This window comes from Chiloscyllium punctatum, chromosome 8, assembly GCF_047496795.1.
Source record: "Chiloscyllium punctatum isolate Juve2018m chromosome 8, sChiPun1.3, whole genome shotgun sequence".
NCBI lineage: Eukaryota > Metazoa > Chordata > Chondrichthyes > Orectolobiformes > Hemiscylliidae > Chiloscyllium > Chiloscyllium punctatum.
In genome coordinates this window covers 72,346,294-72,370,299 of record NC_092746.1, presented here as the reverse complement: position 1 = coordinate 72,370,299, position 24,006 = coordinate 72,346,294, and the positions used below count along the sequence as shown (strand labels likewise).

Here is a 24,006-nt window from a genome sequence, read left to right as displayed (position 1 = left end):
GCATGCACATTTGTTTATAGCTTGTTAAAATTGTGTTTGCTACCATTTTCTGTTTTTTTCATTTCTGTCATTCCCGGTGTCAACTTTTGCTTCTTGTGTACACACGTAATGGTGTAACACCACATTTTGGACACTCAGTGGTATCATTCCCAATCTGCAAACACGATTAAGTGTCTTACGGAAAATGTTTGCCTCCACTGTTAAATTGTCAGGCAAGGTTTCCAAAGTCTTAGCTCTATTTTGGTTTGTTTTAAAATCCTACTGGGTTCAAGAAAAGCTTCAAATCTGAGTAACAAATTATAATTTAGTCTGAATTACACGTCTTAACATTGTGATCAAATAAGAGTAACACTTATTACAGTAATTGATTTTTGCATCAATGTATCCAAATCAATTCTTTTATTTGTAAAAGTTATGGGTAAATAAGGATAAATGTTTTGTTTAAATAGCTGGGAACTAAAGGATATAGACAGTTTGGAAAAAAGCTAGAGCATGCTGAGGGGCAGTGCATTGCCTTTTTTGACAAGGCTCTAAATGGTAGATTGGTTAGTTAAGGTTAGATCACATGGGATCTGGGGGAGCTAGCAATTGGATCCAAAATTGGCTTGAAGGTATGAGAAAGAGGGTGGTTGTAGAGGGTTGCTTTTCAGACTGGAGGCCTGTGAACAGTAGTGTGCCACAACGATTAGTGCTGGGTCTGCTGTTTTCTTCATTTTTATAAATGATTTGGATGTGAATCTAGGAGGCATAGTTAGTAACCTTGCAGATGACACCAAACTAGGTGGTATAGCAGTAACAGATCGAGTTTAATTTAGATAAATGAGACGTATAGCATTTTGGAAAAACAAATCAGGGCAAGATTTATGCAGTTAATGGTAATGTCCTGGGGATTGCTGCTGAACAAAAAGACCTAGAGATGCAGATGCTTAGTTCATTGAAAGTGAAGTCACAGTTAGACAGGGTAGTGAAAGTGCTTGGAACTAATGCCTTCATTGGTCAGAGCACTGAGTATAGGAGTTGGGAGGTTATATTGTGGCTGTACAGGACACTTTTAGGCCACTTTTAGGATGCTGTGTACAATGGTGGTCACCCTTCTACAGGAAGGATGTTGTTAAACTTGAGTGAGTGCAGAAAAGACTTAAAAGATGTTGCTGGGACAGGAGCTTTGAGTTATAGGGAGCGGTTGATCAGGCTGGGGCCTTTTTGGAGCATTGGAGGCTGAAGGGGTGACCTTATAGAGGTTTATCAAATTATCAGAGGCACAGATAGGGTGAATAGCCAAGGCCTTTTTCCTCGAGTGGGGGAGTCCAAAACAAGAGGGCATAAGTTTAACAAAGAGGGTAAAGATTTAAAAAGGACCTGAGGGGTAACTTTCTCACACAGAGAGTGGTGTGTACATGAAACAAACTGCCAGAGGAAGTGGTGGAGGCAGATACATTTAAAAGGTGTCCTATACTCAGTGCTCTGACCAATGAAGGATTTGTTTTTCCAAAATGCTATACGTCTCATTTATCTAAAAGGTGTATGAATAGGAAGGGCTGAGGGGGATATGGGCCAAATGCAGGCAAATAGGACTAGGTCAGATTGGGATGTCTGGTTGGCATGGATGAGTTAGACCAAAGGGTCTGTTTTCATGCTGTATAACTCTATGACTGAACGTGCAGTAAATCATCAATAAGCAGCAGACTGGGAGGAAAGTGCAGCAAGTAAAGGAGACAAAAGTGGTAGCAGGGAGCCCCTTCAACCTGTTTCTACCATCATGGAGAGTGAGAGACAGAGAAAAATGGGAATACAATTTGCAGGGAGCTCTCCTGTCTCATGTTTGATTGGCTAAGTTTAAATGGGAGTAAATATTACAGCTGAAAGGTCCAGTAATGAGATATTTCTGAAGTACTTAATATCCAAATTAATTATTTATTTGATTAGGCTGATTATTGAAATATTGAAGAGCAAGGGCTTTGTGGAGTTGCCATGGAAGAGGAATTGAGGTCTGGGGCAGATCAGCCACGATCTTATAGAATTGCAAGACAAGCTTTACAGGGTGATTGGCCTATGTCTTACATTGTTACAAGTCCTCATGACCAGAAAAGGAGTGGAAGGTTACTGGAAACTGCTTGTGGGCCTATACACTGAATCAAGTTAACTGTTTCAATTGAGGAAAAGCAAGACAAGCAAAAATAAAAAGATGACAAGGTCAAGTGAGAGAATAGAATTTTAGCAATTCAATAGAACTGTTAAATTTCAATACAAAAATGGAAAATAAATTTCAATGTCAGAGATCACAAGCTTATTTTGTGCACATGCTTGTGTTCAATTATTCTGCAGCACTAGGAGGAGGACAGAAGCAGATACATTGTTGTCTAATCCGCACAATTACAAGGAAGAAAACACAAATACTGCCAACAATTTCCACTTAAATTACTTAGTAATATTTTATAAACTTTGAATGATGCAGTATTAAAGAGCTGTTCAGTTCATTGCGCCCATGACATCTCTTTGAAAGTGATTCAATTTGTCCCACTCCGCTGTCCTTTTCCAAGAGTCCTGTGGACATTTGTACTTTACGACTTTACTCTGCTTTCACCACTTTTTTAAGAAACACATTCAACAACTTGTTACATTCAAATAAAATATCCCCATGTTGCCTTCTGTTCCTTTCACAAACTACTGAAGCATGCAACCTCTCGTATCAAATCTTTAACCCCACAACTTGGTTTATTTACTTTAAAACCTTCTTTTACTTTCAACACATAGAAGATAAAACTATCTTCTTAAACATTCCTGTTCCAAAAAGAAAATCCTCAGCTTCATCTCTCCACATAACTGATGTATCTCATCACTGGTCAATATTCCTGTCACGTTAGAACAAACATGGGCAGAAAAGCAGAACTCCAAAAGTGAGGGAAGAATGCCTGCCCTTGACATCAAAGTAACATTTGACCATGTGTGCTATCAAGGAGTTCCAACTAATCCACACTCAATGAAGATCAGAGGGAAAACTATCTGCTGGTTCAAGTAATACTTAGTACACATGAAGGAGGCTTTGGTTTTATTTTTGAGGTCAATCATCTCAATCATAGAGTCAGAGAGGCGCAGCATGGAAACAGACCCTTCAATCCAACCCGTCCGTGCCGACCAGATATCCCAACCCAATCTAGTCCCACCTGCCAGCACCCAGCCCTATTCCTCCAAACCCTTCCTCTTCATATACCCATCCAAATGCCTCTTAAATGTTGCAATTGCACCAGTCTCCACCACTTCCTCTGGCAGCTCATTTCATACACGTACCACCCTGTGTGAAAAAGTTGCCCCTTAGGTCTCTTTTATATCTTTCCCCTTTCACCCTAAACCTATGCCCTCTAGTTCTGGACCCACGATCCCAGGAAAAAGACTTTGCTTATTTACCCTATCCATGCCCCTCATAATTTTGTAAACCTCTATAAGGTCACCCCTCAGCCTCCGACACTCCAGGGAAAACAGCCCTAGCCTATTCAACCTCTTCTTATAGCTCAAATCCTCCAACCCTGGCAACATCCTTGGAAATCTTTTCTGAACCCTTTCAAGTTTCACATCATCTTTCCAATAGGAAGGAGACCAGAATTGCACGCAATATTCCAACAGTGGCCTAACCAATGTCCTGTACAGCCGCAACATGACCTCCCAACTCTGACCAATAAAGGAAAGCATACCAAACGCCTTCTTCACTATCCTATCTACCTGCGACTCCACTTTCAAGGAGCTATGAATCTGCACTCCAAGGTCTCTTTGTTCAGCAACACTCCCTAGGATCTTACCATTAAGTGTACAAGCCCTGCTAAGATTTGCTTTCCCAAAATGCAGCACCTCGCATTTACCTGAATTAAACTCCAACTGCCACTTCTCAGCCCATTGGCCCATCTGGTCAAGATCCTGTTGTAACCTGAGGTAACCCTCTTGGCTGTCCACTACACCTCCAATTTTGGCGTCATCTGCAAACTTACTAACCATAACTCCTATGCTCGCATCCAAATCATTTAAGTAAGTGACAAAAAGTAGAGGACCCAGCACCAATCCTTGTGGCACTCCACTGGTCACAGGCCTCCAACCTGAAAAACAACCCTCCACCACCACCCTCTGTCTTCTACCTTTGAGCCAGTTCTGTATCCAAATGGCTAATTCTCCCTCTATCCCATGAAATCTAACCTTGCTAATCAATCTCCCATGGGGAACCTTATCGAATGCCTTACTGAAGTCCATATAGATCACATCCACTGCTCTGCCCTCACTAAGCTTCTTTGTTACTTCTTCAAAAAACTCAATCAAGTTTGTGAGACATGATTTCCCAAGTACAAAGCCATGTTGACTATCCCTAATCATTCCTTGCCTTTCCAAATACATGTACATCCTGTCCCTCAGGATTGCTTCCAACAACTTGCCCACCACCAATGTCAGGCTCACTGGTCTATAGTTCCCTGGCTTGTCCTTACCACCCTTCTTAAACAGTGGCACCACATTAGCCAACCTTCAGTCTTCCGGCACCTCACCCGTCACTATCGATGATGCAAGTATCTTAGCAAGAGGCCCAGCAATCACTTCTCTAGCTTCCCAGAGTTCTCGGGTACACCTGATCAGGTCCTGGGGATTTATCCACTTTTACCCGTTTCAAGATATCCAGCACTTCCTCCTCTGTAATCTGTACATTTTGCAAGATGTCACCATCTACTTCCCTACAGTTTATATCTTCCATATCCTTTTCCACAGTAATTACTGATGCAAAATATTCATTTAGTATCTCCACCATTTTCACCATCCTGGGACATTTCTGCAGGAGCTCCTCATGGCGTGTACTGAGCCAAACCAGCTTCAACTGTTTCTTCAACTACCTTCCCTAAGTCATAAGGGCAGAAATGGGAATGTTCACTGACATTCGCATAATGTTCAACACCATTTGCGATTCTTCAGATACAAAAGCAATCTGTGTCCATGTTCAGGAAGACCTGGACAAGCTTGGGCTGATAAGTGGCATGCAACATACATGCCATAAAAAAGCCAGACAATCATCACTTCCAACAAGACAGAATCTAACCCTTGACCTTCAATTATATTATCACTGCTAAATCTCGCACCATCAAATCCTGATTACCACTGAGAAGCAGAATATAAACACTGAAGTTACAAGTGTAGGACAGAGACTAAGAATTATGCATGGAAGGAAATTAACCTCAAAACCTCTCCAACATACAAGGCACAAGTCAGGATTGCGAAAGAATACACTCTACCTCCCCGAAGTAGTGCAGTTCTCACAACACAAGATGCTTGACACCATTCAGGACAAAGCAAACCACTCAAATGGTACCCCTATTCACCATGAACATTCATTCTCTTCATGACAGACTCTCAGTGGCAGCAGTATGTACCATCTACAAGATAGAGACACAGCTGTACAGCATGGAAACAGACCCTTTGGTCCAACTCGTCCATGCCGACCAGATATCCTAAATTAATCTTGTCCCATTTGCCAGCATTTGGCCCATATCTCATTCAACCCTTCCTACTCATATACCCATCCAGATGCCTTTTAAATGTTGCTATTATACCACCACTTCCTCTGGCACTACAAATATTTACACAGGCTTCTTCAAGAGCACCTTCCAAACCACAGATGTCTACCAATTAGTAGGACAAAGGCAGCAGATACATGGCAGCATCACTAAATGTAAGTTTGCCTCCAACCCATACACCATCCTGATTTGGGACTGCATTTCCATTCCTTCATGGTCTCCAGGTTAAATTCAGGAATTTCCTTTGTAACATCAAAAGACTGCAATAGTTTGAAGAAGCGGCTCCCCACCTTCTTCTCAAGGACAATTAGAAACAGTTAAATGCTTGCCTTGCCAGCAACACACACATCCTGTGACTAAGAAATAAAATCTTCCACACACTTTGAAAGGCCTCGATAGTCTTTCTATGATCTGGTGCCTGGAACTGAACATAATACTGGAATTGAAGCTCAACTAGTGTTTTATAAAGATTTAGAATGAAAAGCTTACTTTTGTGCTCTGAGCCTAACACATGAAGTCAAGGATTCTATGTGCTTTACAGATTTCCACAGTCCATTTAACATTACTTTTTAGCTCACATTGCTTCTCCTCATTCTTACTATTAAATTAGATACTTTACACTTCTCTGCAACAAACATCATTCACTTGTTGAATGCACTGTCTCTTCACATCCTGCTGATCTCTGTTCCTGCCCTCTTCGATGTTACACAGTTTATTCTAAGCAACTGCAACTTGCAGTTTCTACAAAACGTTTGAAAGGAAAGACAGAAAGGACACAAGTTGGGATTTATGGCATGCCATTCTTGACTTGAGGACATCAAAAATATATCACAGGCAACAAAATTAAATGCTGCATGTTTAAATTTTTTTGGCAGAATCTTTTCATAATGCAGCAATAAAACAAAGTTGAAATCCTTTCCACAACTTGAAAGTACAAAAGTTCCAACTCCAATATAAACAAATAAATCATTTCCACCAATAATCCTTGGCATGATTGACAAGAGGTAATTAAAACAGAACTTTTATATTCATTCATCCCATAAAGGTAATACTGAATCCTGACGATTAGCAATGCTAAACTACAAATGAACAAAAGAAATCTCTCATGAATAAGTGTAATAAAATGTGCATTTATTGTACCTTTGACTCCTTGGTTGTTAGGTGACATCAGTTTGGTGGCTTCAACTACAAAGTCAAGAATGTCTTGCCCTTTATTTTCATCCCTCTTCAGTTTTGTTTGTAATAAAACTTTCTTTCTTTTTTTCTCCTTGCCTTCATTTTGCAACTCCAGCAGCAGAATCTTCACAAAGACAAGTACACAACCAAATGTGATACTGAACACAGCAAAATATGATATACTAGCACAATAAACATGGCAAATAGATGTTGCTTATTTAAAATATCTTTGTCATTCAATGTCACAAAAACAAACAGAACAACAAGTGTGGCTGATCTGGGTGGAATGGTCTTCAGAGGGTAGGTGCGGATTCTATGGGCTGAATGGTTTAGATTAGATTACTTACAGTGTGGAAACAGGCCCTTCGGCCCAACAAGTCCACACCGACCCGCCGAAGTGCAACCCACCCATTTCCCTACATATACCCTGCACCTAACAGTACGGGCAATTTAGCATGGCCAATTCACCTGACCTGCACATCTTTGGACTGTAGGAGGAAACCGGAGCCCCCGGAGGGGGCTCACGCAGACACGGGGAGAATGTGCAAACTCCACACAGTCAGTCGGGTCTCTGGTGCTGTGAGGCAGCAGTGCTAACCACTGTGCCACAGTGCCGCCCAAAACAAATATTCAAACGGGTTAGATTAGATTAGATTACTTACAGTGTGGAAACAGGCCCTTTGGCCCAACAAGTCCACACCGACCCGTCGAAGCACAACCCACCCATACCCCTACATTTACGCCTTCACCTAACACTACTGGCAATTTAGCATGGTCAATTCACCTGACCTGCACATCTCTGGACTGTGGAAGGAAACCAGAGCACCCGGAGGAAACCCACACAGACACGGGGAGAACGTGCAAACTCCACACAGTCAGTCGTCTGAGGCGGGAATTGAACCCGGGTCTCTGGCGCTGTGAGGCAGCAGTGCTAACCACTGTGCCACCGTGCCGCCCATCACTGCTTCCACACTGTAGGGTTCTACAATTATATGAAATACATCAGCAATTTTATGGCGTGCCTAATCCTACTGAAAGCAAAGTGTTTACTGACCACCTACTTTAATGGTTGAGAGATTAATATTAAAAAGAGATAGAGTTTAAGTTATAGACTTTAAAAGTTAGTAATTCATGCTTCTTTATTGCCATTGGCTGAAAACTGTTTAGAGTAAATGGTTATTTTCATGCTCAAAGAAAAAAACTGGCATGCATATTCTTTTAATGTAAATTAGACAATCTGGGAAAGTTGAGTACTTTGTTGATTTTGTCAAATTTTCATATTTGTGACAACTCTGGAAAAAGTGGGGCTTTATTTCCAGCGCATTAATATCAGCCAATAATCCAGGGAAGAAAAAAACCTCAAGTTTTCCTTCAAAAGCTATCTTGGGATTTTTAACTATACCTAAATTGCTAGACAGAACTATAGTTTAACATTTCATCCAGAAGACAGCACCTTTGATACTGCAGCATGGTCCTGGTCCCATACTGAAGTGTCAGTCTGGATATTTCACTTGAACATTTTTATGGTACTTGAATCCATGATCTGACTCAAGTTAGAGTTGATTCCTCTAAATAAAACTGACACCAAAATGTTTAGTTTCAAAACATAAAAAATAGACTTGCTCCAATCTGTAAAGGAAAGGTTAAGTATGGCTACTTTTATTTTAGCCAGTATGAGGTAAGCAGAGACGGACACCAGTGACTCCATGGCAGCATTTTACCAGTAAAGAAATTAGCATCCATGCTTCAAGGATAATTGATGTGGGATAATGTACTGATTCTTGTTTTAATAATGAGGACAGCAAAGTCTGTGAACTCTAAATATTACATTTGTACTGGGTACTGTTCATTTGCTTGCTTAATGAGCCATGATGCAACAGTGAATACATTTGCGTATCAAAGATTATTTTGCATTGAGGTGCTCGGATGAGATGAAATACAACTGAAATTCAAGGTCTTTGTAACCTTCACCAAAATATTGAGTGGATAAAAGAACATGTTTCCTTTATGGACTGATCTTAAAACAACAAACCTAAACAAAAAATAAGGACAGAAGCCTAAAGCAAAGACGACTCCAGCAACAGGACTTGATACCCTCGTGCTAGCCTTGCAAAAGTGTGAATCACACTTTAACTATGTTTCAACTTAAAAAAGTTGTCTTTTCAGGGTCACATGTTTCTGCCTTGGGTTTTCATGGAACTGAAAAAACCAGATGTCAACCCATAGATCTTGGTGTGCATAGGTGAAGTGCTACCAGCAGTTTATTCATTCAGAGTACAGGACTCACTTGCTTTCTTTCTTTCACTGCGGTTGCTAATCCTCATCAGGAAGGCATTTGTACTCAAACATGATGCAGCCTGATGAACATGTTGTCGCTAATTTGAACAACCAATAACAAGCTCTCCCAGTCATTAGTATTAGCACTGCCAGACTTCAAGAAGAGTTGCAGTGTCTTGATAGCTTTTCCATGTACTTCCTTGGAATTCTGACTTGTTGAGAAGTGAGAAAACAATACTGCTCGGGAAGACATTTTTCAACAATTCATCATTGTGTGCAGTCCACCAAAATGTATTCTGCCTGAATATTTATAGAGCTGGCTTCAAGACAGATACGAGCATTTAATTAAAAGTGTCTGATGGAATCAGGAGAATGTGGATATGACTGGTGGAAGTTTTCTGGTATGCTTGTATGTCACTCAAGTACAGAAATGTGGTGACAGCTGCTCACTACCATAGCAGAAGAAATCAAGCAACAACTCCAATTTGAAGAGCAAGAGGGGCATAATCCTTGCATGAAACATGTTCCCTCAGGATTGCTTAATTATTGAACTACTAGAAGTTGGACAAAGCTCCTTGAATCAAAAAGGTATTTGCGCTGAGATTTTACATGAGATCTGGCAAAGGTCTGGATCACATAGAATCCCAAACGCATGTCAAAAGTTTGTCAGAATTCTCATAAGAATGGCAATTTCAAAACATCGAAGTAATATGAAACCGTGGAATGCTCTGCCTGCCAATGAAGTTAACTCAGCCACATTAGGAAGATTTAAACAATCCTTGGATAAGCACATGGATGATTATGGGATTATGTCGGGTGATGGACTTAGATTAGTTCACTGGTCAGCGCAACGAGGGCCAAAGGGCGCTGAATTGTTCTTTGTTCAGAATCAGGGTGGAGGATATTTGTAAAGCACACAATGAACAATATTAGATACAAAATTCCAAAGGCACAAGTGACAAAAGCCATCTTAAACTTCAGAGGCAACCATCTGGTACTGACCTGGATAGCATCCTTCATCATCATAAGATGCAGAATGACATGTAGTGCTATGGACATAATTAGCACTACAAGGTAAAAACAATGACTGCAGATGCTGGAAAGCAAATACTGGATTAGTGGTGCTGGAAGAGCACAGAAGTTCAGGCATCATCCAACGAGCAGCAAAATCGAAGTTTCAGGCAAAAGCGGCTTTTGCCTGAAACGTCGATTTCACTGCTCGATGGATGCTGCCTGAACTGCTGTGCTCTTCCAGCACCACTAATCCATAATTAGCACTACAGAAGAGTATGAGATATTGAATCCTAAAAATACTTCAACACCACCCAATAAGCAAATGCACCAGTGATAATATTCTTACAGGGTACAACATTTGATAAAGGAACTTCTTGAGACAATGACTAGTATCATTGTTGGACTGTTAATCCAAAGACTCAGCTTATGTTCTGGGGACCTGGGTTCACATAGTGCCATGGCAGATCGTGGAATTTGAATTCAATTTAAAAATCTGGAATTAAGAGTCTAATGATGACCATGAATCCATTGCCGATTGCCAGGAAAACATCCACCTGGTTCACAAATGTCCTTTATGGAAGAAAGCTGTCATCCTTACCTGGTCTAGACGACTTGTAACTCCAGACCCACAGATGTGGTCGACTCTCAGCTGCCCTCTGGGCAACTTGGGATGGGCAATAATCGCTGCCTAGCCAGCAATGCTCTCATCCCATGAGTGAATAAATTAAAACTTGCCTTTGTCTTGCTTCAACATTTTGCAGTTGACAATTCCAATGAGAATCTATAAATCCTTGGAAGACATGCAAGCTGCTTAACAAAAGCTGCTATGTATGCCAGCATATCGCTGGTCTAATCCTGATTTGTTTGCAAAAAAAAAAGAGTTGCAATGAGTTCCCTGTTTTAACCTTTCCTCCAACTAACCAAACAGGATTAGAGCAGCAACAAGTTGCATTTAATTTGAATCATAGAGTCATGGAGATGTACAGCACGGAGACAGACCCTTCGGTCCAACTCACCCATTCCGACCAGATATCTCAACCCAATCTACTTCCACCTGCCAGCACCCGGTCCATATCTCTCCAAACCCCTCCTGTTCATTTACCAATCCAGATGCCTTTTAAATGTTGCAATTGTACTAGCCTCCACCACTTCCTTTGGCAGCCCATGTCACACGCACACCATACACTGCGTGGAAAAAGTTGCCCCTTAGGTCTCTTTTATATCTTCCCCCTCTCACCCTAAACTTATGCCGTCTAGTTCTGGACTCCACTATCCCAGGGAAAGGACTTTGTCTATTTACCATATCCATGCTCCTCATGACTTTATAAACCTCTCACCCCTCAGCCTCCAATGCCCCAGGGAAAAAAGCCCGAGCCTTTTCAACCTCTCCCTATAGCTCAGTTCCCCCAACCTTGGCAACACCCTTGTTAATCTTTTCTGAACTCTTTCAAGTTTCACAACATCCTTCCGATAGGAAGGACTCGAGAATTGCACACAATATTCCAATGTACAAAAGAATCCAAAGGGTTTTTACAAATACATTAAAGGACAAAAGGGTAATTAGGGAGAGAATAGGGCCCATTAAAGATCAGCAAGGTGGCCTTTATGTGGAGCTGCAGGAGATGGGGCAGATACTAAAAGAGAACTTTGTATCAGTGTTCATTAGGGAAATGGACATGGAAGATATAGAATGAAGTGAAATAGATGGTGATATCGTGAAAAATGCCCATATTACAGAGGAGGAAGTGCTGGCTGCCTTGAAACACATAAAAACTGATAAATCCCCAGGACCTGATCAGGTGTACCCTAGAACTCTGTGGGAAGCTAGGGAAGTGATTGTTGGGCCCCTTGCTGAGATATTTGTATCATCGATAGTCACAGGTAAGGTGCCAGAAGACTGGATGTTGGCTAATGTGGTGCCACTGTTTAAGAAGGGTGGTAAGGACAAGCCAGGGAACTATAGACCAGTGAGCCTAATGTCGGTGCTGGGCAAGTTGTTGGAGGGAATCCTGAGGGACAGGATGTTACATGTATTTGGAAAGGCAAGGACTGATTAGGGATAGTCAACATGGCTGTGATGTGTGGGAAATCATGTCTCACAAATTTAATTGAGTTTCTTGAAGAAGTAACAAGCAGGATTGATGAGAGCAGAGCTGTAAGACGTGATCTATATGGACTTCAGTAAGGTGTTCGACAAGATAATCGATGGGAAACTGGTTAGCAAGGTTAGATCTCATGGAATACAGGGAGAACTAGCCATTTGGATACAGAACTGGCAGGTAGGAGACAGAGGGTGGTAGTGGAGAGTTGTTTTTCAGATGGGAGGCCTGTGACCAGTGGAGTGCTACAAGCATCGGTGCTGGGTCCTCTATGATTCATCATCTATATCAATGATTTGGATATGAGCCTAAGAGGTATAGTCAGTAAGTTTGCAGATGACACCAAAATTGGAGATGTAGTGGACAGCGAAGAGGGTTACCTCAGATTACAACAGGATCTTGACCGGATGGGCCAATGGGCAGAGAAGTGACAGATGGAGTTTAATTCAGATAAATGCGAGGTGCTGCATTTTGGGAAAGCAAATCTTAGCAGGACTTATACACTGAATGACAAGGTCTTAGGGACTGTTGCTGTACAAACCTTGGAGTGCAGGTTCATGGCTCCTTGACAGTGGAGTCGCAGGTAGACAGGATAGTGAAGGCGGCATTTGGCATGCTTTCCTTTATTGGTCAGAGTACTGAATACAGGAGTTGAAGGGTCATGTTGAGGCTGTACAGAATATTGGTTAGGGCACTTTTGGAATATTGTATGCAATATAATTTAGCTTAACCTTATAGAACATACTGAGACACTGCACAGGCATGCCAGTTAAGATATGGGTAGCAGACTTTTAGATGAACTTCAGTTTGTAGTAGGTAGAACATGGGCAACAAATCAGGGCTGAATTGGGATAATCAAGTCTAAAAGAATGAAAGAGTATTACAAAACAAACAAACTAAGGCAAGGGTGGATGCATGTAATGTTACAGAACTAAAAATAGGTGGTCCTAATGATGATGCACAAACTCACCACGTAGCTAAACATGACAACAAGGCTGCAAATAGTTTATTCAGCTTGAGACAGTTGCTAGAGAGAGAAAGATGGGTGGTGAGGTAGTCAAGTTTGTGACAGGGGCTGAAGACAACAGCTCAAGTCTTCCCAATATTAAATTAGACAAAATTTCTATTGAGTATTGGATGTCAGAAGAAACATTCTCCCAATGTAGTGATAGCGCAGGAATCGAAGGAGGATATGGATGTAGAACTGGTATCATCATTTGCATCAAAAACAATGTTTTATATCATTGACAGGTAGCACATGGATGAGAAATTGGAGGGCTTTCATGGATAGATTCTTGGAGAACACCAGAGGTAACTGATGATGGGAGGAATAGAAATTACTGTAGTAATTTTCTGGCTACAACGAAACAGTTAAGAGTGGAACTCTCAGCTGGCCAATGGAGGAGGCGCTTTGGAGGAAGATGTGGTGATTAACCAAATTCAAGGTTCCAGGCAGTTCAGAAATGGCAAAGGGGAATAGTTGGCCTTGACATAGTCACACAGGACGATAATTTGAACTTTGATAAGATACATTGGCACACAGGACATACCCTGATGGCAGGAGTTGAACTGAGAGCTCCAAAAGATGGGCATAAATTGGGATGCAAAATGTTTAAGGACATTATAAAGGAAAAGCAAATTTGAGACAGGGTCACCATTTGAAAGAACTAAGAGACATAGGTTGATATTTTGTGGAGAAACATAATGAAGACAGAGTTGAAGAAGCAAGGGTTGAATCAGAGGAGAGAGAACAATGAACATTAATCCGGTGTGGAAGCCAGCAAGAGAGGTTGGGTGATCAGCAGTTTATGAGAAATACAGCTGAAAAAACAGGAGGTGGGACTGGCAAACAAGACAAGCATCGACAGAACTACATGGAGCGAGCTATGCTACGAGTTAGATACTACATTTTGAGTTGGGCCAAATATACTTAAAGGTTGATTTAATAGATTTCTCTGGTGTGCAAAACATTGCCAAAGAAGCTTGGAACTTAGAACAGAAATCAGCACGGCAGCAAGCTTGGAACAAGTGACCAGATTGACGACTGACACAGATGTGTAGGCATTGATGTCAAGGTCACACCAGCTCACTTATCTCAGTATATCTGACTACCTATTCCAGATACCTTGGCACAATACAATGTTTAGACAGCATAAATGCTCCTACCTTCTATCTCTCCTGTTTTGCCGACACCATTGCCCATAATAGTATTACTGTTTAAGAATTCCATGTTTCATTCATTGCATTTCCAGACCAATTAGCCTGGACATGTAAATTACCACTGAGCTAAATACAATGACTGCAGATGCTGGAAACCAGATTCTGGATTAGTGGTGCTGGAAGAGCACAGCAGTTCAGGCAGCATCCAAGTAGCTTCGAAATCGAAAGCCCTTCATCAGGAATAAAGGCAGTGAGCCTGAAGTGTGGAGAGATAAGCTAGAGGAGGGTGGGGGTGGGGAGAAAGTAGCATAGAGTACAGTGGGGGAGGGGATGAAAGTGATAGGTCAAGGAGGAGAGGGTGGAGTGGATAGGTGGAAAAGAAGATAGGCAGGTAGGACAAGTCATGGGGACAGTTACTGAGCTGGAAGTTTAGAACTAGGGTGAGGTGGGGGAAGGGGAAATGAAGAAACTGTTGAAGTCCACATTGATGCCCTGGGGTTGAAGTGTTCCGAGGCGGAAGATGAGGCGTTCTTCCTCCAGGCGTCTGGTGGTGAGGGAGCGGCGGTGAAGGAGGCCCAGGACCTCCATGTCCTCAGCAGAGTGGGAGGGGGAGTTGAAATGTTGGGCCACGGGCGGTGTGGTTGATTGGTGCTAAATTACCACTACCCTACCATCTCCCCATAAAATATCAACATTTTTTAGGTTTAAGAAAAACTGGAGAATCTTGGATTTTTCACCAGGAAATAATGAAAGTCTCTTCTGAAAGTGACATTTCAGGGGTATATTTAAGACAGCGAAGAAAATGGAAAAGATAAATTAGTAATCATATTTCAAATCAAAATAGGAGTAGAACATGAATAGTAAAACCTGCAAACATTAAACAGACCTTAGCACAAAGAATTTTTACAAGAAATACAAAATTCAAAATTAAACCAGTTGCTTAGTTTTGAAATAAACACTTTTGAATGGAAGATTTTAAACTGGAAAAGGCTTGCTTAATGTTTACATGCACTTAAGTTATACTGTATCATACAGCGTATGCCCAACATTTCACTCAACATTGCTGCCTACAGTTAAGCAGGGTACCTGTTTTGCCAGATCACAAAATAATTGAGATGAGAAAAGGCATTCACTCTACCTTAATTCATCCATCCAGAAAGATTGTAAGATCTCCTTTTCCATAACACAATGCAACTAATTTTCACATACTTCGACAGATCTTCACACAATTCTTTCTGCAAGCTCATTCCATACAATCAATTACTGTACAAACCAATTTCCAAAATTTACTTTATCAGTTAAACTGGCATCACCTTGTTCTACTCGTACTTTGATTTGAAAAAATTATTACTAATTTATTTTTTTCATTTTCTTCACTATCTTAAATATACCCTGAAACGTCACTTTCGGAAGTGACTTTCATTATTTCCTGGTGAAAAATCCAAGATTCGCCAGTTTTTCTTCAACCTAAAAAATTTCGATATTTTATGGGGAAATGGTGGGGTAGTGGTAATTTACATGTCCGGGCTAATTGGTCTGGAAATGCAATGAATTAAATACAATAATAAAACATGGAATGTAAATGTAGTCTCAGTTATGATGTCCATAAAAGTATAATTTGTTGTAAAAACCGGAGGATCACTTGTATCCTTCAGGGAAAGTGTTACCTGGTCTGGCCTACGTGATTCCAGATGCCTAGCAATGGATCGATTTTTAACTGCTCTCAGAAATGGCTTAGTGAACATTTGTGGACAATTAGAGATGGTCAACAAATGCTAATCCTTCCAGTGACATCCAGATCCAATGAAAGAATAACTAAGTAAAACTATGGGCTCTTCCCTGCACTGTACCTAACATATGATTATTTCAGTCATACTTATCCACCAGTCTACAATGCCAAAGAAGTTCAGAGCCTGTCAGAGGTGATGATGGAAATGTGCTGAGTGTCAGTGTCTGGGTCCATCATGGACACCTCTCCAGGGAACCAGGGCCCAGGAGATACCAAGAAAACCAGTGCATGAACCACCAGCAACTCAAGTATGTTGTTTTCAACTTTGCCCCACACCCCCTTCCCCAGGATTCCTGCTTCCCTCCCCAGATCTCTCCTCTCACTCCCTACCCCTGGATCCCTCAGACACTCCCCAGATCCTTCCTCCCATTCTGGACGCTGCTTCCGTCCCCCAGATCCGTCCTCTCACTCCGATTCCACCTCCTCCCTTCGCCACAGATACCACCTTCCAATTCGGATCCCTTTTCCCATTCCCCAGACAACAGAAGCAAAGCAACAGGTCATTTAGCGCCTCCTGCTTGTCCCACCATTCAAGGAGACGGTGGCTGATCTGTGGCCTAACTCCAAACACTCACTCTTGGCCTATAACCCTTCATATGTTCACTTAAACTCTCCAATTTAAAGCTGACAACTGATCCCATATCCACGGCTGTTCATGGAGGATTGTTCCGAACCTCTCCAACCATGTGTGTGGAAGTGCTTTCCAACATCTCTCCTGAACACTCCGCCATTGTGCTCGGTGTAAACAGTTTACTACGTCCGTCTTTTCCTGTTGATATCTTGGAGACTTCAATCAGATCACCCCGAACCTTCTCAGTTCTACAGAAATGACCTTAACGCCTGAAGCCCAGCTATCATTCTTGCAAGACCACATTGTACTCCCTACAAGACCAAACTATCCTTCAGAAGGAGTGGCTCTCAGAAGTGCTCCAAGTGGGGTCTAACCAGTGTTTGGTATAACTGCAGCATAACCTCCTCATCAAGTCCTCTTGATATAACAGCCAGCATTCCATTAGCTGTCTTGATTATTTTCTGGTTTGTGACATGTTAAAGATCCGTGCACCTGAAGCCCCAGGACTGACATACCGCTGTATTTTGCTGTGTACCGTCTAGAAGATTAGTCCTTAATCGCTCCGAAGCAGATAAGCTCACATTTGCTTACTTTGAACTCTATCTGCCAGTTTTGCCCAATTACTCAGACCTTCCTCCCCTCCCTTCCCAGGTTTCTCTGCCCCTACCCCCTCAGTCGTCTCCTCCACTCTCTCCTCAGACCACCCCCCATTCAGTCCCCTCTGCCCTCCCATCTCAGTTTCCCACCCAGACCCACCTCCACTCCACCACAGCCCCCAATGTCGCCAGGGCTGGAGGATTTGAGCTATAGAGAGAGGCTGAATAGGTGGGGCTGTTTTCCCTGGACTGTCAGAGACTGAGGGATGACCTTACAGAGGTTTATAAAATCACGAGGGGCATGGACAAAGTCTTTTACCTGGGGTTGGGGAGTCCAGAATGAGAGGGCATAAGTTTAGGCTAAGGAGAGGAAAGGTATAAAAGGGTCCTAAGGGGCAACTTTTTCCACACAGATGGTGGTGCGTGTATGGAATGAGCTGCCAGAGGAAGTGGTGGAACCTGGTACAATTGCAACATTTAAAAGGCATCTGAATGGGTATATGAATAGAAAAGGGTTTCAAGGGATATGGGTCAAGTTCTGGCAAAGGTGACTAGATTAGGTTGGGATATCTGGTCAGCATGGATGAGTTGGACCAAAGGGTCTGTTTCCGTGTTATGCATCACATGATTTTATAAACTATCAGGTCATCCCTCAGCCTCGGACGCTCCAGGGAAAACAGCCCCAGCCAATTCAACTTCTCCCTATAGCTAAAGTCCTCCAACTTGGCAACACCTTTGTAAATCTTTTCTGAATCCTTCACAACATCCTTCCGGGAGGAAGGAGACCAGAACTGCAAGCAATATTCCAAAAGTGGCCAAACCAATGTCTTGTACAAACACAACATGACCTCTTAGGGACGGCATGGTGGCTCAGTGGTTAGCACTGCTGCCTCACAGCGCCAGGAACCCAGGTTCATTTCCAGCCTCGGGTGACTGTATGTGTGGAGTTTACACATTCTCCTGGTGTCGGAGTGAGTCTCCTCCGGGTGCTGTGGTTTCCACCCACAATCCAAAGATGTGCAGGTTAGGTGAATTGGCTATCCTCAACTGCCCATAGCATTCAGGGATATGTGGGTTAGATGCATTGGTCAGGGATCAATAATATGGTAGGAGAATGAGTCTGGATGTGTTATTCTTCAGAGGGTCGGTGTGGATTCATTGTGCCGAAGGGCCTGTTTCCACATTGTAGGGATTCTATGATTCCTAACTCCTGTACTCAATGCTTTGAACAATAAAGGAAAGCATACCAAATGCCGCCTTCACTACCCTATCTAACTGCGACTCCACTTTCAAGGAGCTATGAACCGGCAGTCCAAGATCTCTTTGTTCAGCAACACTCCCTAGGACCTTACCATTAAGTGTATAAGTCCTGCTAAGATTTGCTTTCACAAAATGCAGCACCTCACATTTATCTCCATTTGCTACTCCTCAGCCCTTTGCCCATCTGATCAAGATCCCATTGTATTCTGAGGTAACCTTCTTCACTTAAGGAACTCTATTTTACTGGGTAAACTTAAATTATATGCTATTATCCTCTTGACAGTGTAGTATACTTTGCACTCTTTTTAAAAACAGTGTTTTAAGTGGTTGAATGTTTTGCCAAGACACTTCCCATTTAAAAATTATGATCAATGGTGGCCAATCTAGCCTGTGCGTTGTCTGCCAACTTTACATTCAGGAGCCAACAAGAAAACTTTCCATAAGCAGAAAAACACATGAGATTTGTATCGCTAAAATTAATGCTTCAATTCAACCTAATTGTCACTCATCATGAGAAGTAACAAATTATTTAACAAATTTACATTTGACCATTTACATATCTTAAGTAAATAGTTTTAAAATATTTTCTGGCTTACTTCATATGATTTAGTTCGATAGTCACGAGAATTTAAACTAGCAGCATTCTTAGGACGAATCACTGCAATATATATATCCTCTGCGTCATTGAGACTGCCCATGGTTGTTTCACTCCACTTGTTTATTTGGAGTCAGAAACCATCGAAATTTCTCCTGTGAATAGAAAACATGATGAATTGTTTAACTTACTCTTGAAGAGAATCATTTCCTATTTAAGTAAATTTGCAACTGTTAACATCAATAAATAAGATGATCATTTGTTGGGGCTGTGGAAACTTGAAAAAGCTCAAGCATTATTAGGAATCCTATATTTTCTGTAGAAAGTCAATAAAACAACCCACCTGACGAGAACATTATTCCACCACCTTCAACGTTCATTACTTTCACTTGGATGATATCCAAGATACATTGTAGTTATGCATCCAGGCTCTTTCAACACAACTCTCCAAATCTGTAACTTAAATCACCATGAAAAACAAGGGAAGCAGATGCGTGGGAACGCCACCATCTGCAAGCTCCCCTCCAAGGCACACATGATCCTGACTTGGAACTACATCACAAATTTCTTCATCACTGCTACATCAACATTCTTGAACTCCCTTCCTTATGGCACTGTGGTGATCTCTACATTCCAAGGACAGCAAATGTGTACCAACATCAATGCCCATAGCTAGCAATGCTTGGGGGGGGGGGGTAGGCCATGGCCTTGTGATTTTACCAAGTGATATTATTGTTAGACTATTAATCCTGAAAGCCAGGTAATGTTCGAGGGACCTGAGTTTGACTCCCAGACAATGAAATTTGAATTCAATAAAAATCACCATGAATTATCAATTGTCAGAAAAACAAACTATCTGTTCTGGCCATGCTCTGTCAGGAAGAAAATCTCCCATCCTTACCTTGTCTGTGACTCCGGGCCCATAGCAATGTAGCTGACTTAACTGCCCGCTGGACTGGAAGCCAACAACACACAAATCCTGAAAGAACAGAAAATAATTCCCATAAGTTAAAAAAGAATTGATTGACAAGGTCTTTTCATATGAACTTGTAAATTACAACTACTTTATAACAAAAATGAGAATTTGCCAAGAAAGATAGCACAAGTATTCCTCCAAGCACAGTGTCTGATGAATTATTGGATGCAGATCCCAGACACATCCATTTTATTTTATTCAAAATGCAGCCATAAATCAACAGTTAGATTCATAGAGTTATAGAATCCCTGCAGTGCAGTTAGGGGTCATTCTGCCCATCAAGTCTGCATCGACCCTCTGAACAGTATACCACCATGTCCCTGTAGTTATATGTAACCTGAACTTTGGCAATTCAGTTCATGAAGCCAATCATTAGAATCAATCTGCACTTTTATTTGTTCCCTGATGGTTTATGCTATAAACTTTGTGAACCTGTGAATTTGAAATGGGTTCCTTGAAACACTGCTGCTTAACAGTGGTAGATAAATCCTCAATTATAACACTCAAATATGATTGTATCAGCAGATTGAAATGTTAGGCATTTATATTTAGTTTCCAAGCATTCTTTACATATCCTTTTGGAAACAGTAAGTGTTAAAGTAAAGCTTAGATGCAATTATTTACATTTAAGATGATATTACATTCCCAACTTTTCCCAGTTCTTATGAAAAGTCATCAACCAGATGTGTTAACTGAAGCCAAATACTGCGGATGCTGAAAATCTGAAATAAAAACAGAAAATATTGATATATTTGGCAGATAAAACAGCATTTGTGATAGAAGAAACAGTTAACATTTCAGTTTGAGGGAACTTTTGAGAGGCAAATTGAAAAGCTGACTCTTTCTCTTTCCAAAGTTACTGCCTACCCTGCTAAGTATTTTGAACATTTTTAGTTTTTATTTTAAAAATTAAAGTATGCGTGTCTCAAAATCTTGAGCTTGTTTTATTTTGGGCTAACCACACAAATTTAGATCGACAGCGAACTACTGCTAATTATGATAGTCAGTGCAAGACATACATCTTTGATGTTTTTAAAATCCTCAGACGACTAACTGTGTGGAGTATGCACATTCTCCCAGTGTCTGCGTGGGTTTCCTCTGGGTGCTCCGGTTTCCTCTAACAGTCCAAAAATGTGCAGGTTAGGTGAATTGGTCAATCTAAATTGCCTGTAGTGTTAGGTGAAGGGGTAAATGTAGGAGAATGGGTCTGGGTGGATTGCACTTCGGTGGGTTGGAGTGGACTTGTTGGGCCAAAGGGCCTGTTTCCACACTGTAACTAATCTAATCAAATATTCTGTAGAAGAAAGGAAATTTTTCATTGTTCCTACTTGTATTTAATATTGCTAGTTTACCCATTTAATTTTTATTTAAAACAAATCCATACTTTACCTTAAGCCATAGGGACCTTATTTTTGCCTTCCAAAGTCAAGAAAAACTACTTTGGCAGCTTTTGCACGTTGCATAGAATCGTTATACTACAAAAGCACAAAACAAATGTATAGCTAAGGAGGAAATTTTACATGACTGAGTGTAGACTTATTTGTGTGTTATATAGGTTAGCTGAGGCATTCAGCTCGCCTGCATGACTGGAAGTAAACTGCCTCCAGTTCAGAGTATCTTCTATTACCAGTGAGATAATCACTAATTGGTTGGCCTCAGGTGCTGGAAAGGGAGAAACTTCATCTAATTTACTTCCAATACCACTCCTGAACTTTACGCTGTTGACAACAATATTGCAAAGCAAGTAGCATGCAAGAGCTGTATTTGTTTAATTTGGAAACCACACTGATCCTGATATTGCCATTAGAATAGCTGTACTATTTGTAAGTTTATCCATGCGAACCCATGCCATAGGACAGCACGGCGGCTCCGTGGGTTAGTAGAGCTGCCTCAGAGCACTAAGAACCCGGTTCTATTCCACCCTCATGTGACTGCCTGTGTAGAGTTTGCACATTCTCCCTGTTTCTGTATGGGGTTCCTCCAGGTGCTCCAGTTTCCTCCCATCGCCCATAGTGACCAGAGATGTGCAAGCTAGGTGGGATTAGCTATGGGAAATGCCAGGGTTAGAGGGACAGGGTAGGAAGGTGGGTCTGGGTCAGATTCTCTTCAGTGGGTCAGCGTGGACTCAATGAGCCAAAAGGCCGGCTTGCGCACTGTAGAGATTCTTTGATTTTATGAGTGGAAAGTTGGTGCACCATCCCCGAATGTTGGGCAGTCAGTGGTCATCATCTCATGTAATTCTTGGCATTTAAAAGCTAATTCCTCATCTTCTATATCGGGGAACAGAGAAGCGTCGGGGAATATAGAAGATGAGGAATTAGCTTTCACATGCCAGGAATTACATGTGATGGTGACCACTGGCTGCCCAACATTGGAGACAATAGTGACGAACAAGATGAGTGAAGATGGATAGACAGTTATGGCAGATAGGAGAAAACCACAATAGGCTGTTCAATGTAGGCACTGAGTGACTATTTCTTAAGAGGAGAAGGAAAACAATGGTATTAAGTTGCTGGTAGGAAAGCAAAGGAGTGCAAAATCCAATGGGGATGGATGGAGAAGCACGAGCAAATACAAGTTAACTGCCAATAGCTGAAGGCCACATTTCCCCACAGCAGCAATTAGATGACGAAGCCTGCAGTATCTTTTGATTTATGGATTCAAATGAAAATAAATGGTGCAGCACAAGACATCAAATACAATTAATCCTCTTTTGTTAAGATTAGCATTGTTCATTAGGTTATGACTAACATATTAACAAACCACATTTAGTTGCTTTTTAAAGCACAATAAGTCAGAATATATCAGCTGGTTACATCCAGATTATATGTCAGAATTTTTCTTCGAAAGGGAACTTGCCCTAAATGACACTAACGGGACCATGTTGGAAAATCAGAGTCGCACTTGTGCAAGTAAGATGTGCAACGTAGAAGGTAAAAGCATACATGTAAGAAAGATGTCCATTTCTAAAGATAATTTCTATTGAGATTTAGAAATGTAAGAGAAAGGACAACACACTAGATTGCCAAACAGCACATCCCTTTACCCCTGTCAACAGCCCGTCAACTATCTTGTTGCCTATACTTATCCAACATCCAGACTTTAACCTGCAATTCTGTCACTGAAACAATGAAACAAACAATGACATTCTCATAAGTCACCACTACAAGTTGCATACTCACAATTGATTCTATACAAACTCCCTTTTTTAACTCGTTCGAAACAAATTTGGTAAAATGCAGTTGGAAAACATTTTGGGAAAGCAAATCTTAGCAGGACTTATACACTTAATGGTAAGGTCCTAGAGAGTGTTGCTGAACAAAGAGACCTTGGAGTTCAGGTTCATAGCTCCTTGAAAGTGGAGTCACAGGTAGATAGGATAGTGAAGGCGGCGTTTGGTATGCTTTCCTTTATTGGTCCGAGTACTGAGTATAGGAGTTGGGAAGTCATGTTGCGGCTGTGCAGGACACTGGTTAGGCCACAGTTGGAATATTGCGTGCAATTCTGGTCTCCTTCCTATCAGAAAGATGTTGTGAAACTTGAAAGGGTTCAGAAAAGATTTACAAGGATGTTGCCAGGGTTGGAGGATCTGAGCTACAGGGAAAGGCTGAACAGGCTGGGGCTGTTTTTCCTGGAGCGTCGGAGGCTGAGGGGCGCTCTTATAGAGGTTTACAAAATTATGAGGGGCATGGATAGGATTAATAGACAAAGTCTTTTCCCTGGGGTCAGGGAGTCCAGAACTAGAGGGCATAGGTTTAGGGTGAGAGGGGAAAGATATAAAAGAGACCTAAGGGTCAACTTTTTCATGCAGAGGGTAGTACGTATATGGGATGAACTGCCAGATGATGTGGTGGAGGTTGGTATAATTGCAATATTTAAGAGGCATCTGGATGGGTATATGAATAGGAAGGGTTTGGAGGGATATGGGCCAGGCGCTGGCAGGTGGGACTAGA

At 41.5% G+C, this 24,006-nt stretch overlaps 1 protein-coding gene across 8 annotated transcripts in view; it reads right to left on the bottom strand.

Annotated features, from left to right (window-relative positions):
- Positions 1-24,006, bottom strand: part of krit1 (KRIT1 ankyrin repeat containing) — a 79,456-nt gene that overhangs the window by 45,257 nt on the left and 10,193 nt on the right. For 4 of the 8 annotated variants that reach the window (XM_072575781.1, XM_072575776.1, XM_072575780.1 and 1 more), the window contains exons 2-4: positions 19,979-20,056; positions 19,079-19,232; positions 6,681-6,840 (exon numbers count right to left, since the gene is read on the bottom strand). In XM_072575781.1, coding sequence (XP_072431882.1) covers positions 6,681-6,840; positions 19,079-19,180 — 262 coding nt within the window. In that variant the 5' untranslated portion in view covers positions 19,181-19,232; positions 19,979-20,056. Of the gene's footprint in view, positions 1-6,680; positions 6,841-19,078; positions 19,233-19,978; positions 20,057-20,677; positions 20,776-24,006 lie in introns of all 8 variants that reach the window. The other 4 variants (XM_072575779.1, XM_072575775.1, XM_072575778.1 and 1 more) reach the window with 2 other exon arrangements.